Below are 16,895 nucleotides of genomic sequence, written 5' to 3' on the forward strand. Positions count from 1 at the left end.
AGGTCAGGTCTAATAAAGACTACAGCGTGTACCTAACCAGCACTTATAAAAATTGTAATGTCTGCAGGACAGGTTGTATATGTTATCTGATAAAGATACTCATCTTTATGAGAATATATTTTTAAATTGTTTCTGTTGTATTGAACTTAAAATGTTAGAAGCAAAGACATTTTTCATAAGATATTCTTTATCCTAGTGTATACCGTCTAAGAGGAACTTACCCCACATCCAGCAAGAGAACGACTTTTGATTTTTTTAAGGCAGCTTTGGCTTAGATTGTAAACCTGTCAAGTCTGGTCCAAAAAGGTCTGGTTTGTGATTAAAAACAACTAAGCCACTGTCTGTCAGCTGACTGCATTCATTTGTACAGCGCTGTTAGCCTGCTTCAGTTGGAAAATACCACGCCTTTGCTTAAGTCACTCCGGGGGACTAGGGCCAAACTGATGTTTGCAGGGTGACCTGACCGGGATGGCTGATGTGGTGAATGCTACCACCTCAATGCCCTGTCCACCTTCTTTTTGCAGGTTTTTATGTCTGCAGATGTGGCAGCTGACTGCAGAAGTACATCTGTGCTGAAGTCACAAGTTTGTAGACCAGCACGCAAGACTAAACTGAAATTGGCAGTTTATATACACCTGTCATGTAAGTTTAGACTCAGGTGATGGATATAACCTCTGAGTGCTTTTGATGATATATTTTTTCCTTAATTTCCTTGCAAGATTCACTGCCCCGAACATCTCCTTTGTATGTCATCAAGCCTTGCTAAGGACTTGAACGATTGTCATTTCATTTGGACTTTTTTTTCTTTCCTCTTTATTTTTTTTTCTTGCTTTGCTGAACCTGTCTCATCTTTCCCTTCATAGTCCTTGCACTGGTACTTTGGCACGTGTTATCCTTCTCCCGCTTAGCAGTGCTCTCTTTAAAGCTGTACTCTTTTCCAACTGCCAAGTTCTCCTGGTCAGGTCCATCTCAGTCTCATCTTGGCAATTCCAAACAGCAGTTCCCAACTGGCAAGGCTCTCAGTGATTTCCAGTTGCGCCATTTTAATAGCTATTTGATGCCTTAGATGTTCCATATCCAGCAGCAGGATAGCAATGTGGTTGCAGACTGGCCAAGCAGCCCAGTTTGAGAACTGTGGCTGGCATGATTAACAGAGTCAGTCTTTACATATCTAGGCATCAAAGACTGAGAAACGTAAGCATTATGTTATGATTTGATGTTATGGGTTCTTATGATTATTACTTGTCTCACCAGGCCCAATCATGCCACAGGTAATTTTAAGGTATTCCTCTGGGTTGTAAGTTGGGTTTTGGTCTTGCATTTCACCCCCTGCTCAAAGCTTGCAGTTAATGAAAGAAAAATATACACATACCTTCTTGGGTGCTAATCCTCCTTACATGACACTTTTACTGCTGAGAAAAAAAACTCATTCTGTTTGCCATTTTCTTTTAATCCTGTAATTCCTATGATTATTCATGGTGTTGACAGAAATTCAATTGAATTTTACTTGTGTGTGGACTTTCTGATCTTGGGCCTTTCCCACACCCTATGTCTGTCTTGTCTAAATTGATTGTAAGCATCTCAGGCTGCCTGCTATACACAAAATACTTGCTATAGGAAGCTTCTGTCTGAGTTAGTCTTTATGCACAGTATAAATAAATAAATTTAATAATAACTCTGTGCAACCAATCCCATTGATTTTAATGTTATGGCGGAAAGGAAGTACTCAAAATAAGAACAGCAAAAAGGATGCCTTATGCTACATGGACTTAAGATGACGAGTAGATGCATTTAAGGAAGCATTGACAATATAACTTTTAAAAAAGCCTTATTTAACTGATTGCCTCTTGTAATTTGCCAAATAAAAGATGGGTATTGGTTTATTCATACATTTATTTATTTGTTTTATTTCTTTATTTAGTTATTTATTTTCATTATTTATTTATCCCCACTCAATACTTATCTTTGAGTTTAGTGGCCTCAGGGATAATCCAAGCCAGTATTATGTTAAACATTATGTAGAATGATGAAAGAGCGAACGCAGGGAATTGTTTCTGCTCCAAAACGTTCGGTAAAAGCCTAATATCTATACGCAGTATCTATATACAATGTCTATATACAGTTGAGGAGGAGCTTTATAGAAAATAAGTTGTCGATGCCAACCGCTACAAGTGTTCAAGAGGAGCTCATCATGGGATAAGGAAGAAAGGTCTTTATTTGAAACTGTCTAGTGGAATTCAGTTGTACAGGCTGGGAGGAAACAGGAGATATCCTTAGAGTGTCAAGCAGAAGGTATGTAAGGCCAGATCAGTGTGTGGATGGGTTTGCAATTGAAGACTAAGAGTTTTGTGTGGGATAGGGAGGAGTCTGTTTGGAAAGATGTGGAGAACTAACGTAGTTAACTGGAGAACTAAGAAAATGGTGTTGCAGAGCTTTCCGAATGGAAGTGAATGTTTATTGAGGCCAGAGAAAAGGAAGTCAACAATAACTGAGATGAGGAGAGCTTGTGCAAGATTACCAGCCATGTCAATAAATAACAAAGATCGTGTCTTGGTTGACATCTCCGCAGCAGTTTAGACCAATCTGAGCCCAAACCGCACGTTCCTGGCCATAAGGTTCCACCCGCACCTTTGCACAACTGGCTGTAAAATAACCCAGTAGAAAAGTGGTTGGTTTGCAGGCTGATGGTTTGTCTAACCCACGCTCATTACCAAAACTTTAAATTGCAAGGGAGACACCTGAAGTTTGAAAGGAGACAGTAATGACACATCTATATCTACCTGTTAGGATGTTGAGCTATGAGCTAGAAGGGAAGGGAGGAGAGTCAAGAAGAGCACTCACCACTGCTCTTGCAGAAAGGGGAAGGAAATGCAAGGGAAGGTACTGACAAGCCAAGCTGAAACAGTGATTGGAGAGGCAGTAGGTGAGAGTAATTGTGAAAGTTAAGATAGGACACTAGCTAGCTGTGCTAAACATGACTGAAGGCAAAAGAGGAGATTGGTTTAAGATGGATTCAGAAGCTTTTGGATGGCGAAAGGAAGCAACACCAAGTTTGAAGGGGATTTAGGGTAGAACCGGATAAGAGATGCAACTGGAAGACTTGTAAAAGTGAGATGACAACAGGCACTTCTACCAAAGGTTTGTTTTTTTGTTTTTTTTTTTTTTAAAATGTAAAAGAGACAAGCATATCTGTATGGGTGCTGGGGAGTCAGAGCAGGCTGAATGACTAAAGCTGTGAGCAAATGAAGGAGTGCGTGTGGGGAAGATCAGGAAATGAAATAGGGTGAGGTTAATAGGGCAAGTGATGGAGTTACAGAAGATGTGTAGATAAGGTTTTTGTTATTGCCACTTGCAGCCTTGTAGAAAGGGGAAGCATCAAGAGAATACCTTGTTAATTTTATCTTTAAAGAGTATGGTAGGAATAGAGGAGAGCAGCAAGGAATGCTTGACAAGGGTTAGCCAGCAGCAATGAAAAACTAGCTGGGATTACAGGCATGCAGATAAGCTGCGGAGGTAGAATTGTTTAGCTGTAAGAGGCAGAAATGGGGGAGAGAGCAGGCTTGTGGGAGAGGAAGTTAGCTTGATCGCAGGATTTCCGTCAGACACTTTGCACTGCAAAAGCAAGCATGGATGAAGCAAGTGCTGAAGGTAAGCCGGTACTGTGGGTAGGTATGACAGTTTATCATGAGAGACAGACGCATAAAAAAGCCAGTGGTGGACGAAAGTTGTAAGTGTGGTAAATGTATAGCTAGCAAATTACTACTAAAGCAAATACATTTTTCTGTGCTTAATGTCAAAATGCAAATAAAGCTAAAGACAGGCAAGCTTCATTTTTAATCAATGCAACTAGTCGGTATTATTCCTTTAGTTTATCCTCACTCTGTTATTTTCATCATTCCGTTTTTCTTTCCTTAACAGTCTGCAAGACATTAGTTTTTCCACCTTTTTGCAGTATTGGAGTACAAAGCTCTGAAATAATATTTTCCCTTAAGAAGTTACTTATCTGTTGTTACTAGAATGCAAATGCAACTGCAGCCACAATCTTTCAGTGTTGCTGTATTCCTTGCCAGCTAAAAATAAGTGAGACAACTAAGGCTCGTTAAACCGCTTAACAGCTAAGAGACAGCCGAAAAGCTATGCCCAGAGAAGTATTCAGAATTGTAACTGTTCATTACATTGTAATTATAATTTTACTTTTTTTTGTTTCTTTTCTTAAAATCACATCGCTGGCGTGCAGAAGTTGGGGAAGATGCTTCAGACCAGCCTTTTAGTTATCAGAAATATTTTTTCAAGCACTATAAAGATAATATATAAGAGAATTATATTAATGGTTGTAAGGTCAGATTTATGGAATCCAAAGCTTTAAAAGAAACCTTTGAGATTCTACTACTGTAAAAAGATATGTCTTTGATAGGGAACACGTAATATTATTTTCTCTTAACATGTGGGGCCACTTTAAATGTGTAAGTCTGCATTATTAAACCGTCGTGGGAAGCGTAGCAGGAGGAAGCCCAGGGTAATTGGCTGCAGCTCTGGATGCAGCCACCCGCTCATTGGAGAGCGGAGGGTTCTCCGAGGTACTAAAATTAGACAATCTCCGCCCTCCAGAAATGCTTCTGGAGACAGCAAGGAGGAGAGATTCTGATACAGACTGAGGGCCCGTGGTGGGGAACGAAGTGCACAAGGCCCTGCTCCTGGTGAAACTGCAGCATATAAGGATGCACAGAAACATACCTTTTTTTTTTTAAAACTTGGTTAGCTAAAAAAAAATAATGCACATAATAAAGAAATCGCGAGAGATTGTTAGCAGTGTTTTACATTGATATTAAATTCAACATTACTTGTGTAATAATAATTCTGAATATTCATCCAGGCTGAGGAAGCCTTTGAACTGCTAAACCTAAGCTAGGGCTGTCAGACTTGTGTTCATTGTCTTTGGAAAGAAACTACTCTTGCCAAATTAACTCTGAACTAAACTAAAAAAACCTGGTGAACTCTTTCTGTCATTTTTTTTTTTTTTTTTAATAAAACATGTTTATCCATTATGTCTGTGTAGTTGCAATGTTTACAATGTCTTCAGATTAAATATTGGAGAAGGTATCTCTGTTAAAGAACCAAATACCATATGGCTGCACCAGTAAAGGAAAGCCTGTATTTGAATTACTCAGTCTTGGGTACTTGGAACCTTTATTTTTTTAAAGTATGTGAATAAAAACCTTAGTCTTTAATTTTTAAACATATTGCACACTGGCTGCAAGGAATTAATTGCATAGTTTTGTTTCTTGTTTCTATTTTTACATTATTTACATTACTCATTAAAAAGATTAAGGCAAAGTGGATTTTTCTTACACTAAAAAGAGCTTTTGCAGTTAATTTTCTATTTCCTCTGTAACCAGAATACACAGTGTCAGCATCTATGGCTCTTAAAGTGGGTTTGGTTTTTTTTTGTCTTTTCTCCTTTGCATCTACTTTCAGTCCGATTTCATTAAAAAATTGAAGCCTATATACCTGTGTTTTCTCTCTGTCCCTTTGTCAGTGTCACCTTGAGGACTCAAATGCAATGGCCAGTTTCAGCTGAATTTGCCAGCAGGCCAGGGGTCTTAACAGCACCTCGGCTCCCACAGTTTTTGAGAAATAGGTGAGAAGAGGGGATAAGGCCCAGATGAGGAGAGGCAGGGCTGCAGAGTGAGCTCAGCAGTTATCAGCGCCGTTGGCTGGCCCACACCCTGATAGTGCCGGGCCTGCTGGCCCACGTTCCGCCCGGGGAGCCAGCAGCAGCACGTGCAGCCCTGCCCGGGGTAAACAGGGCAGACGGGGAGGCGATACCGGGGCCGGAGGCTGCCAGCACCCAATGCTTTGGCTTCTAGCTCGTAGGCCAGGCTATGGCATGGAGGGTCGTGTCGGACCCATGATGGCTGTACTGTGACTGCTCCAAGCGGGAGTAGCCCCAGAGAGTGAGAGAAATAGGGAGTGTGCAGGGAGTGAGGTTATTGGCATGATGGTGGTGAAAACCTGGTAAAAATCCCCAGGGAACGTGGCTTCCCCAGCTCTGTTTATGGCTCACCTCATTACAGTTTAACTTGGAAAACAGTGATCGTTTCTTACCCATTACATGTTTCTTTTTGTGATAAAGGTGAGGTAGCACTGGGTAGACTCTGTAATTAAATCAAAAATGCTGAAGAACCATATTAGAGAGCTGTAGATTCAGGTCAGTACGTCCGGTATGCCAGAAGGCTGCGGACTGTAAGCTCCCGATCCTGCTGATGTTGATCAGGCACGTAAACAGGAAACCTCGTGCCTGCTCCCACAATAAATAGTGGTATTTAAATAACCTGAAGAAGGGCTTGTGTGCTTATTCTTTTTCCAAGTTACCTCAAGTTTATGAAAGTCTGTTGTGAGATCACGCCTCTCTCAGCAGTCCCGAGTCTGAGGTAAAACTGACATAAAGCTTTTTATTGTCAAGGAGAAGTGAGATTTTTGATAGCTCCCCTCCAGATCACGCTGCTCCCTTCCTTATTCTCGTTACTGCCGAGGTGCCCATAAACCGGTAGATGTGGCCCTCGGTAATTTGCCCGGAGGCCGCGGCTGTCCCGGGCGGCGAGGCGCGTTCCGAGGGCGGCGGCCTCTGGCTGCCAGCACAGCGCCGCTCCCGCCGCTCCCCAGCCGCCATTTTTGATCCCCGCCCTCCGCCCCCGCTTAGCGAACAGCCGAGGGGCGCGGAGGCCATCTTGTGGCCGCTCCACCCGGCGAGCCGGCCCCGCTGTCGCCTAGCAACGGCGGCGGAGCGGGAAGGTGCGTGGCATGGCGCTGCCGGCGGGAAGGGCTCAGCAGCGGCGCGCCGGGCCGGGCCCGGCCAAGCCGAGCGGAGCCCAGCCGAGCCGAGCCGGGCTGGGCGGGGGGAGCGGTGGCAGCCGCTGTGGGGGCAGAAGCAGGCAGAGCTGCTGGCGTGGCGGCGTGTCCCTCAGGGTAGGCGGGGCTGAGCCCTCCTCCGGGTCGGGCGGCGGGAAGGGGCCTGAGGAGAGGAGGGAGTCGTCTGTCTCCTCGGGCCTCCATCGAGCCCTGGGCCTGTCGGGCTGCTTGTGGCGGGGTGTTCCAGCTCCGGGCTGGCTGCTCGGGTGTGTGTACTTTCCGCCTGGTTCCTAGGCAAAGGCAGCCCCCAGCCGTCCCCCTCTCAGCTCTCCCATCTTTCCTCCCCTGGGGGCGCAGGCGGCTGGCTCGATGGAGGCCATACATGGCCTGTTCCACCAAACTTGAAAGCGAATGAGAAGCCTCAAAGGTATAGGTGTGGAAAAGATCATCCCATCTGAGAAGGCAGGTGTAACCGAGCATTTATGTACGATTTTTGCAGCAGAGTGCTGGCCCGTCGGCTGCGTACCTGTGTCTTGTCCAGTGCAGATGGAGAGAGACCTAGGGCTGTGAGCATGGAGGTGGGGAAAAGGACAGCGGTCACAAGTCTGTCAGACACCTGCCTGCACTAGTTCCTCTACTCACAGAACAATTTTGTATTGTAATGGCTTGCTAATGGCCTGATCCCATCAGCTAGAAAACCTGCACTTTGTCTTAAGTCCATAAATGTAAGAATGAAATAACAATTGAGAAATACCCTGAGGCTTAGAGATGGACTAGCTCCAAGTAGTAAGTCCCACAGCACAGTCTTCATGCGTGCGAATATAGATTTTGGATTTGGTGGAACACATGGTTGGTGGATGGAGGATGTGAGAGCACAGTGAGCCTGGCTTATTCTGGCACATAGCAAAGTATATGATAACACTTTTCTCTCTCTCATGCCTCGTTTGAGTTAATTAGTGACATTTTAGAAATAGAATAGTTTACATTTTATGATTGGCTAACAACATTTTGGCTTCTTTTCCACAAAATGTTACTGCACTGAAAAAGAGAGCATGAACTACAGAGTGCTGAACTAGTCCAGAGAAAATCTCAGGTGGCTGTTGTAAAATGGGGGTGACTGTCTCTGTTCCTCGAGTACATGGAAAATGTCACTGCAGGTGACTGTGTGCTCAACAGACTCCAAATATCATGAACTGGTGTCATTGCAGTACGAAAGGAGCACATGAATTCCAGTTTAGAAACCAAGATGCAGATGTTAATGCCGGAACCTCAGATTTTTGTGGAAAGAACTCTGGCCCTCATCAAACCAGATGTTGTTGATAAAGAAGAAGAAATAGAGGATCTGATTCTCAAATCAGGATTCCTGATCATTCAGGTAATAGGCTGTGTTCCAGAAAAGAAAACAGTTTGTAAGTCAGAACAAGATTTATCTTAACTTTCAGTACTCAAGCCAGTAACTAAAAGATAGCATGCCCCAAAATCAGTCTGTATTTTTCATGTCATCAACCGCAGCTGCCAGATTCTGTAGGGATACATTTTGTTGGTGCATGGGATGGAACGGAACAGAACAGACCAACTTTTGCTGACCACAGGGAAGCACAGACTTTGTTAATAAACTCTGATTTAGCAGACATATGTAGCAGTTATTTGGACTCTCCGAAGTAACTCTTTGGAGAGCATATGTTCTGGCATCACAAGGTTTCATACACATGCGTTTGCCAAGTGGATACTTAGAGAATTAGTTGAATCAGATAGCTGGCTAGTTGCGCTCTGACTTATTTTTTGTTTCCTCTGTTTTTAATGGAACCTGACATGGAGGCACGGGAGTCAGACCCTGTGCTGCTGGGAAAGGCTCTAGAGCGTGACTTTCAGCAGAGGTTGCGTTGAGGGGAGATTTGCTGTTAGCTAGTAAGAAATGTAATCTCTCAGCCCTCTTCTATGGGGCTCCTTATAGACTCGCTCTACAAGAGCACTTGGGAAAAAAATCATAAGCCAGAATCTGGGAAATAAAACTGGATCGCTTGAAGGGAGGGGTACGGCAGGGTCCTCGGCCGGCGCCAGCCGTGCCTGGCGGGGCCTTTTCCCTCCTTCTTCAGTGCCGCTCGCAGCCGGGCCGGGCCGTGCCACGGCAGGGCCCCCCCCGCCTCACCGGGCGGCGGCGGCCGCTGGGGGGCGCTCTGCGCTCGCGCCTGCCGCCGGCGGCGCCTCCTCCTCCTCCTCCTCCCCCTCCTCCCCCTCCTCCTCCTCCCCCTCCTCCCCCTCCTCCCCCTCCTCCCCCCGGCGGCACCCTTGGCCGTGGTATCCGGCTCTGTGGCACGGCGTGAGCCTCGGCCGCGCTTATTATTAGGAATCTGAATTTGCGATACTCTTGTGTCGCGTAAGTTCAGGCTCAAAGAATGCACTTTTTAAAAAAAATAAAAAAAATTTTCCTCCTTTTGTGAGTGTTATGCCTTCTGACAACCTCCCAGACTTGTCCTAATCCTAGGCACCTGCAGGCTAGGCAGTTATCCTGACAATCGTACAGCATGAGAACTGAATGAAAAATAGAACAATTGCATAATAACGGTGTGGGCTGAAGAGAAAATTGTTTTAAAGTAAAACGTTATGCTGGAGCAGCTGAGTAATTAAATCCTGCCCGTGTAATGCTCTTCACTTTCTCTGTTATGTGCCCTGACTGTACCTTAAGTCATCCAGCAGTTTTAAAATGCTGTAGTTTGCTTAGGCTAAAATTACATCTTACTCAAATGACCTGTTTGTCTGCTTAATTAACTTGGAAAACTCTTGCTTTTTGTTACTCTGTATCTCAAAGAGGATCAGAGCTGGGAGAATCAGATTAGGCTGGGACCTTACTCTGTTCTGCACTTGAAGATATGTCTGCATCAGAGGACTGTGTCCTACCTGAGGTAGCAAGCTATCGTAATTTGGGAAGCTTTTTTCATTCTTTTTTTTTTTCTTTTACACTCTATAGAAACGGAAGCTCCAGTTAAGTCCAGAGCAATGTAGCAACTTTTATGCAGACCAATATGGAAAAGTGTTTTTTCCTAATTTAACAGCCTATATGAGTTCTGGACCTTTAGTTGCTATGGTGCTTGCCAGACATTGCGCAGTCTCATACTGGAAGGAATTGCTTGGACCATCAAACAGCATAAGAGCTAGGAGAACTCACCCTCACAGGTAACTCACTGACTGGCCTTGGTGAAGTCAGTTGGATTTTGTCTTTCTCTTAATTGAGACCAGAATTTTGCTCCTTTGTATTTTTTTTTCTCTTTTGCAATAGAGATTGAGATTTGGGGTGGCCTGTTATCTCTTCAGTTTGTCTAACATAGCTTTTCACCTTTGATTTTTAATAATACGGAGAATGCTGAGCTTATGAACATAAATTTTAGGTAGCCACATATTTTCTTAAAAAAAACAAAATCAAGCCAATGCCTTGTTAATTAGTCCATATATATTGCTTTTATATGCTCTCAGACTGCAGAGACTTGGAAGGGATTTGCAGTTGCCTACCAAGCAGCTTTTTATCTTGTTTTTAGTTTAAGAGCAATCTATGGGACTGATGATCTGAGGAATGCACTTCACGGCAGTCTCAGCATTTCCTCAGCGGAAAGAGAAATTCGATTCATGTTTCCAGAAGGTAAAATAGTGCAAATAATACATTGCCAGTCTTCGGGAGGAAGGTGACCTTCTCTGTTATTACTTGTCTCTGTCCAGACTCTAGATAAAATTGGATTTAAAAGGGGTTGGGTTTGTTTGCTTTATGAGAATATGAGTCTCTTTATGTACAAGCTGAGATTTTCTGTTATGAAAGGCATATCAAAATGTATCTAAAGAGCCATTATAGTTACAGGGATTGCTTCTACTTTTCAAAATCTGTGGTCTGGGAATTGGAGCAGACAAAGGTGCTAAAGAAGAGAAAATGGGAAGCTATTACACTCCAGCATGTCTTTCTGTCACTGTCAGTCCTGGAGACTCCTGTTGGCTTGAGCATACGGACTTTCTTCTTGCGCTCAGGTTGAGTAATTCCAGTTCCACGCAGCTGGATGCTCACATGTTAGTGCAATTCTGAAGTTAAGTGCCAGAGAAATGGGCTGTAGAACCTGGAAAAGCTGGGAGAAGGTCTCTTGTTTGTAATGTAACAGTTGAAAGGTGGCTTTGGTCTCTGACAGAAAGGTGCAAGGGAAACTCTGCTAGAAAAACTTGTCTGTTTCTGTCAACTGTATCAGTTAGTTTAATAGAAGATGATGCACTTCCCTACAAACCTTACCCATTGTAATCTGTCTTTTCTCCTCACCCTAACAACAAATTTGGACTTAAGGTGAGATTTTTAGGGTCTTCGAAGCAAGCTTCACACTGCAGGAAGGAAGTACTAAGCATGGGATGTAGTTTCTTTCATGCCCTAATGCATCTTCAAGGATATAGGTTTCCCCCAGGTGGTGCAATTTGTTCCCCTTTCATAATTGTCTATAATTAGTAAAATGACCTCAGGGTCATTGTAAAGGGGTTCAGGTAGTTTCTTTGCAGTTTGTTGTGGAAGAAGCTGTAAAAACCATTATGTATTATTAACTTACTAAGGAAAACAGCAGCTCTCATATATAATCAACCTTTGAAAGAATGCTTTTTAAAATGACTCTACAAGCTGCTTTCCAACACTTGTGGTTACTCTTTACAGCGATTCTGGAGCCAATTCCGACTGGACAAAGAGCTAGGGATTACCTGAACCTTTATGTAAAGCCTACGTTACTCGCTGGGCTCACTGCACTGTGTAAAGAGAAGCCAGCAGATCCAATGGTACGTACAGTTTGTCAGTACTGTGTTGCATGCTTTGTGATACATTTACTTTGCATTAGTGAAGTCTTTGTGTATAGGAAAGCTACTCTCTTTCTAAGGAGCTGTGCTGTTTTAGCTTCCTGCTAACGAACTGATCAAATAACATTTGCCTTTCAAGAAGGTGATTGGTTTGTTAACAGACGAAATGAGGGCCAGGACTAAATGAAATCAGCCTTGATGAAATGACAGCAGGTTTAGGTGACTTCTGTAAAACTCTTTCTAACAAGTAGTTGTTACAGATGGCTAGAAAGGTAAATGGGTACTATCATATGTTGTCAAGTATAAGTTTTTACTTTATTTACTCTTTCTGAGGTGAGTTTGAGATGAAACAGCTCTCATAAAATAGGCACTAAGTGAGATTAGATGCTAACCACACTGGTAGTAGTTACACAGTTGAGTAAAATACTGTAGAGTTCTTAACAAGGCTGTCTATATTTTGTCATTGTTGTGTTTATTTAGATTAATATTTTGAATCCTTTTTTAGGACAAGCTATTATTTTGACTGCACAACATTGATTAGCATTTACTTGGGTTGTTCCACGTTCACCAGGAAAATTAACTATGATTCTTTTGAGTGAAACCTGTCTTGAATAGTCAAACTGACCTACAGAAAATTTTTCGGTCTTCTTGTGACCCCTTTCTAGTTATCAGGCTGACGCCTCTTGCCCTCCTCTCACATATTGTTCCTTTTAACCATGGATGTCATTCAAATTACAGTTCTTCATGGAAAGACTAGAGTTAATTTCCTGATTTTTTTTTTTTTTTTAGTGGTGGTGGTTCGTTGGTTGTTTTTTTTTTTTGAGTCCCTAAGCAAAATTAGCTTGCTTTCATCTAGAAAAATATGGTAAATGTTTCTTGTATTCTTAAAGTTCAAGTCATTCACACTAGTACTTCTTCAAGAATGCAAATAATTAATCACTGTGACAACTTACTGGCAGTTGCGGTGGATTCTACATCACTATCAGGTTTTTAATCAACATTGCATTTTTCTAAAAGATACATTTAATAAAAAAAGACTGAAAATAATTCAGAGGTGTTGCTATGAACTATGTGGTATAGATGAGGTCAGATTAAAAATACTTTGACTGCTCCAGCTTTATAACCTGTTTTCTTTATCTGTATGTCTGGCACTGTTACTATAGAAATCTAGAAAACAGAAATGAAGAAGTCTTTTCATCCACCCCTTTGCCCAAAGATCAGACCAATTGTATCTAACCATTCCTAACAAATGTTTGTCTGGCCTGTTCTTTAGCACTCCAAATGATGGAGAATCTACAGCCTCCCTAGACAGTCTGTTTCAGTGCTTAATTATACTTAGTTAAAAAGCTTTCACTGAAAGTTAGCCTAAATCTCCCGTGCTCCAATCTTAAGCCCATTACTTTTTTTTTCCTTCCTTTTTACTATCCCCAGAGGACATTGGAAACAATGTAATGTCTCCTTTTTTTGCAGCAACCTATTGCATACTTGAAGAGCGCTACCATCTTTTATTTTTCCTTTTGGTTATCTCTTCACTATATTAAAAACTGACCTTTTTCCTCTTACCTTAGAAGTCACATTTCTTTAGCTCATTGTTTGTTTTTGCTTCCAATTAATCTCTGCATTCTGAGGACAATTTTCTATCCAGTTATGTGGTAACTAATAGTAACTTCATAGAAACCGTTCATGCCTTCCTTGCTTGTAAGACAGCTGTATGAAGCAGTGTCAATAACTGTACTAAAATGAAAACATGACGTTTGCTCCTCTTCCCTGTCCAGAATGTCTGTGACCTTGTAACAGAAGGATAATGATGTTGATTTGTTACTACTTTTGGGTTTTTTTCAGAAATATATGTTGGCTCTTGCTTTTCAGTTTGTTATTTGCCAGGTGACTTACAGGGAGATTGATGAATTATTTTTTTTCCCCCTAATATCCTTCCAGGAACTGAATAACTTAGGTTGCCGTGATTTGTCTCTTCCTTTCCCCCCTTCCCCCCCACCTTTTTCTTTTTGAAGATGACATCAAAAACTATCTGTAGACTCAGAAATACTTGCTAGACCACAGAGGTTGCTTCAGCTGATTCTCTGAGTAATACAGGATAAATTTAGTCAGGCTCAAATGATTTTAAAATGTCTTTTTCCCAAGTAGTCTTTTTAAGGGCTTTTGCATTTTGGGATTTAGGGGGTTTTTTTGTTTGTCTTCCATTTCTGTCTTGAGTTCTTACTGTTCTTATGCTATTGCTGACTAACCTGTGAGGATTGTCATAGTGCTCTGCTTGTTGTCTCTTTCTTTGCAAACCAATCTTTTTGTGCCTGGTAATAAAAGGAGAGTGTTGCCTACCTTACTGGTCTACTATTCTATGAATTCTTTCACTTCACAGTATGGTATGAAGTTTGTTGTACTTAGCATTCCAGAAACTAATCGTCAACAGCCTTGTGAAGTAAATAAAGATGTGTTAAAAACTTCTCTTTAGAAGTGGAGAAACTGAGGCAGAGGGTTATTTTGCCTAAGGCCAGGCTGAGACATTGGCAGATTAAGTTAGGACTCAAGGCATTCCTACCTCCCACATTCTTATTTAAATATAATTTGCTGGAAAACTTACAAGATTAATTTCAAAAAGTAACCATGCTTTGTTTTTAAGTTTTAGGAACTGACAGGTGATTTCAGTGCAGAAGACTGATACTTCTAATGAGTGATTACTAGATAAAGTATCTGTAGGTGTTGTCAGGAATAATATTTCATTCAGCAGTTTCATGCATATTGTACATCCTCATTCCAAGATAGAGTTGCCTGGATTATTTGAAGTATGGCTTAAATGTTCTTAGACAGACAGAGAGATAGACATTGCCAGGAAAAATTGTCCTCTAAAGGTCAGTGTGAATTGTTCAGAACCAATATAAGCTGTGAAGATTTAAAAGGACCTTTCTAAAAAACAGGTTATTCATATGTCCGTTTCTTCTGAAAGATCTTTATTTCTCAGCACGGTAGGAGAGTGTCTGTATCAGACGTTTCAAGTAATGCTTTTAATATTCTCCCATACACTTAATAGAAAACAACAGAAAACTGAAAATGTTTGCGTTTTTGTGTTCCACAGACTTGGCTTGCTGACTGGTTGATTGAACACAATCCTAATAAACCTAGGCTACAACATCAGATCACTGAGGAAGAGCATCAGGGGTGAGAGCTCAGTGGAAACCATCTCAAGCATTCCAAGCTACAGATCTACAATTTTCAGTGTGTGCCTTGGCTATGTAATCACTATTATCTGAAGTAAATGTTATTGTCATAACTACCTGTGTCTTCATGGGATAAATAACCGTACACTTAACCAGGATGTAACAGTTCTAGTAGCTTTTCTACTGACAAAGTGAATGTAGAATCACATGATGAATTTATGGTGTCAGTTGATCAGGAAAAGACAAAATTCTCAACAGGTGTGATTTAACTGCTATTTTCCCCATTTATCTTGGCTTGGCTGTCTGGGGAGAGCAAAATTACTTATGCCAATGCAGATTCCGAAATGAAGTATAGCTGGGCTCTGCTTTGTGAAACTGAGAGTGGTGTTTCAGCATTTTTTTAGCAGACACAGATTCCATTATGAAGGGAGGTACTTGGATGTAACTTAGAAAACGATTACTGGAGGCCTATTAGCATCTGTAGAATTTTAATTGCTGATTACGTCATCCAGCTGAGGTCACTTTTGAAGAGGATTCACCTGAGCCTGATGTATTTTTTCAGAATGTAATCTGAAGGATTTATTTGAAGGTACATTGAATGTACCTTTTCCATCTCAGGGGCAAAAGGCACACTGATTATAAATCAGTCTTTGATTTCCATTAGAAGACACAAGAAGGTGTATTTTAGTCAAGGACTAATGCTGTCTTCCAACATTTGTTCGAAAGAAAGGTGCCTTAGGGGTGTTTTCTGTATTCTCCTGCTCTTAAAAGGTATGCTGGTTTCTGTTGTTTTCCCTGTATTGTTGTTTACCCTTGAACTTCAATGTGTTCTGTTTGAGAATTTCAAGAGAATGGGTTAGGGTCCGTGCTATTCAACAGGCAATGAGTTAATCCCACACTATTACCTTTCCTAAAGTTACTGGGACTGGTTTTTTTTTGGGGGGTGCAGCTTTTTAATTTTCTTAAGAGCTGTATTTGCACTGTTAACTTCAAGCTTTGTATCTTATGGTTTGACTGGCTAGGATGGAGAAAACAATGTCATTCTCACAACTCTGAAATATTAATATGCTTGTCTAAACTAAACAAACAATTTCATAATTTTTCATTAAAAAACTTGCTCCCCCAACTTCAGTAATTACCAGAAACCTAAGTCATTTGTCTGTAACATTAAACTTTAAACTAATTGTTTATCTTCTCAGTGGAATAAACCACTATTGCCAGCCCAGAGAATAAGCATTTAGAAAACTGATCTTTATAGTACTGAGACCTAAAAATCTTGGGACTTTTAGCAGAAGAAAAAACACCCACAAGCTCATACCCTCAAATATGCAGAAAAATATGTGAGGTGGTTAGAAACACAGTAAACAGATCTGTTTACAACAAATTTACTTTGCCTATAATTGTTGTCTCTGTACGTGTCTGATTGCTCCAATTACAGGACAGTTGTGCTTTGTGGTTTCCTGTCAGCCAAACCCCAAAAATTTCTTCTTTGAAGATGCCAGAAACTAAAATCCAGTGAATTCACAAGACATTCTCCTGTGTTTTGTTAGTTACTATGGCATTTGCTTACTTATTTTGATGTGATAGTGCCTGACAATAAATATCTCCTATATGTTACTGCTGGAGTTTTCAGTTTTGCTTTTGTGACAGACCTGTTATATTGTACCTATAAAAGCCCATAACTTCTACAAAGAGTACGTGGGTCCTTACCAGGAGAGGGCAAAAGTGGCTGATGTTGCAAATGTCACCTTTATAACCCATAAAGCTTCAGTCATTCAAGTGTATGTTTCCATAAATCCAGTCATGGATTTATTCTCTAATATTAGAGCTAACACCTTCAGTTGCTGAGTGGTGCTCACTTCTGTTTTTCTAAGGGAAAGGTAGAAAGAGAGAAGATACCTTCGTCTGTGGGGCACTGTTCTGACTCTACCTGTACATGTCCAGCAAATCTCCCAGCTGAGTTCCTGAGGAGCCTGTGTTAGTAAGTGTGGCGTGGGCACACGCTCAGTGCAGGCAATGTAAAATGGACAGCCAGCCTGGTCCCCTGGGGGAGCTGTGACACCACAG

General features: G+C 41.6%; 1 protein-coding gene across 4 annotated transcripts; it reads left to right on the top strand.

The window, feature by feature from the left end:
• The first annotated feature begins 401 nt into the window (after positions 1–401).
• On the top strand, positions 402–16,445 carry NME5 (NME/NM23 family member 5). 4 transcript variants are annotated; one of them, XM_075102841.1, is made up of 6 exons: positions 402–642; positions 8,058–8,224; positions 9,818–10,023; positions 10,383–10,483; positions 11,519–11,637; positions 14,747–16,445. In XM_075102841.1, exons 1-6 carry the CDS (start codon positions 531–533, stop codon positions 14,831–14,833), a joined length of 792 nt encoding a protein of 263 aa, XP_074958942.1. In that variant the 5' UTR covers positions 402–530; the 3' UTR covers positions 14,834–16,445. The 4 variants fall into 4 exon arrangements, with proteins under 4 accessions (XP_074958942.1, XP_074958943.1, XP_074958941.1 ...); XM_075102842.1 differs by lacking the exon at positions 402–642 and adding an exon at positions 3,526–3,648; XM_075102840.1 differs by lacking the exon at positions 402–642 and adding an exon at positions 6,587–6,792.
• The last annotated feature ends 450 nt before the right edge of the window (positions 16,446–16,895 follow it).

The sequence above is a fragment of the Phalacrocorax aristotelis genome, chromosome 8, assembly GCF_949628215.1.
Source record: "Phalacrocorax aristotelis chromosome 8, bGulAri2.1, whole genome shotgun sequence".
Lineage (NCBI taxonomy): Eukaryota > Metazoa > Chordata > Aves > Suliformes > Phalacrocoracidae > Phalacrocorax > Phalacrocorax aristotelis.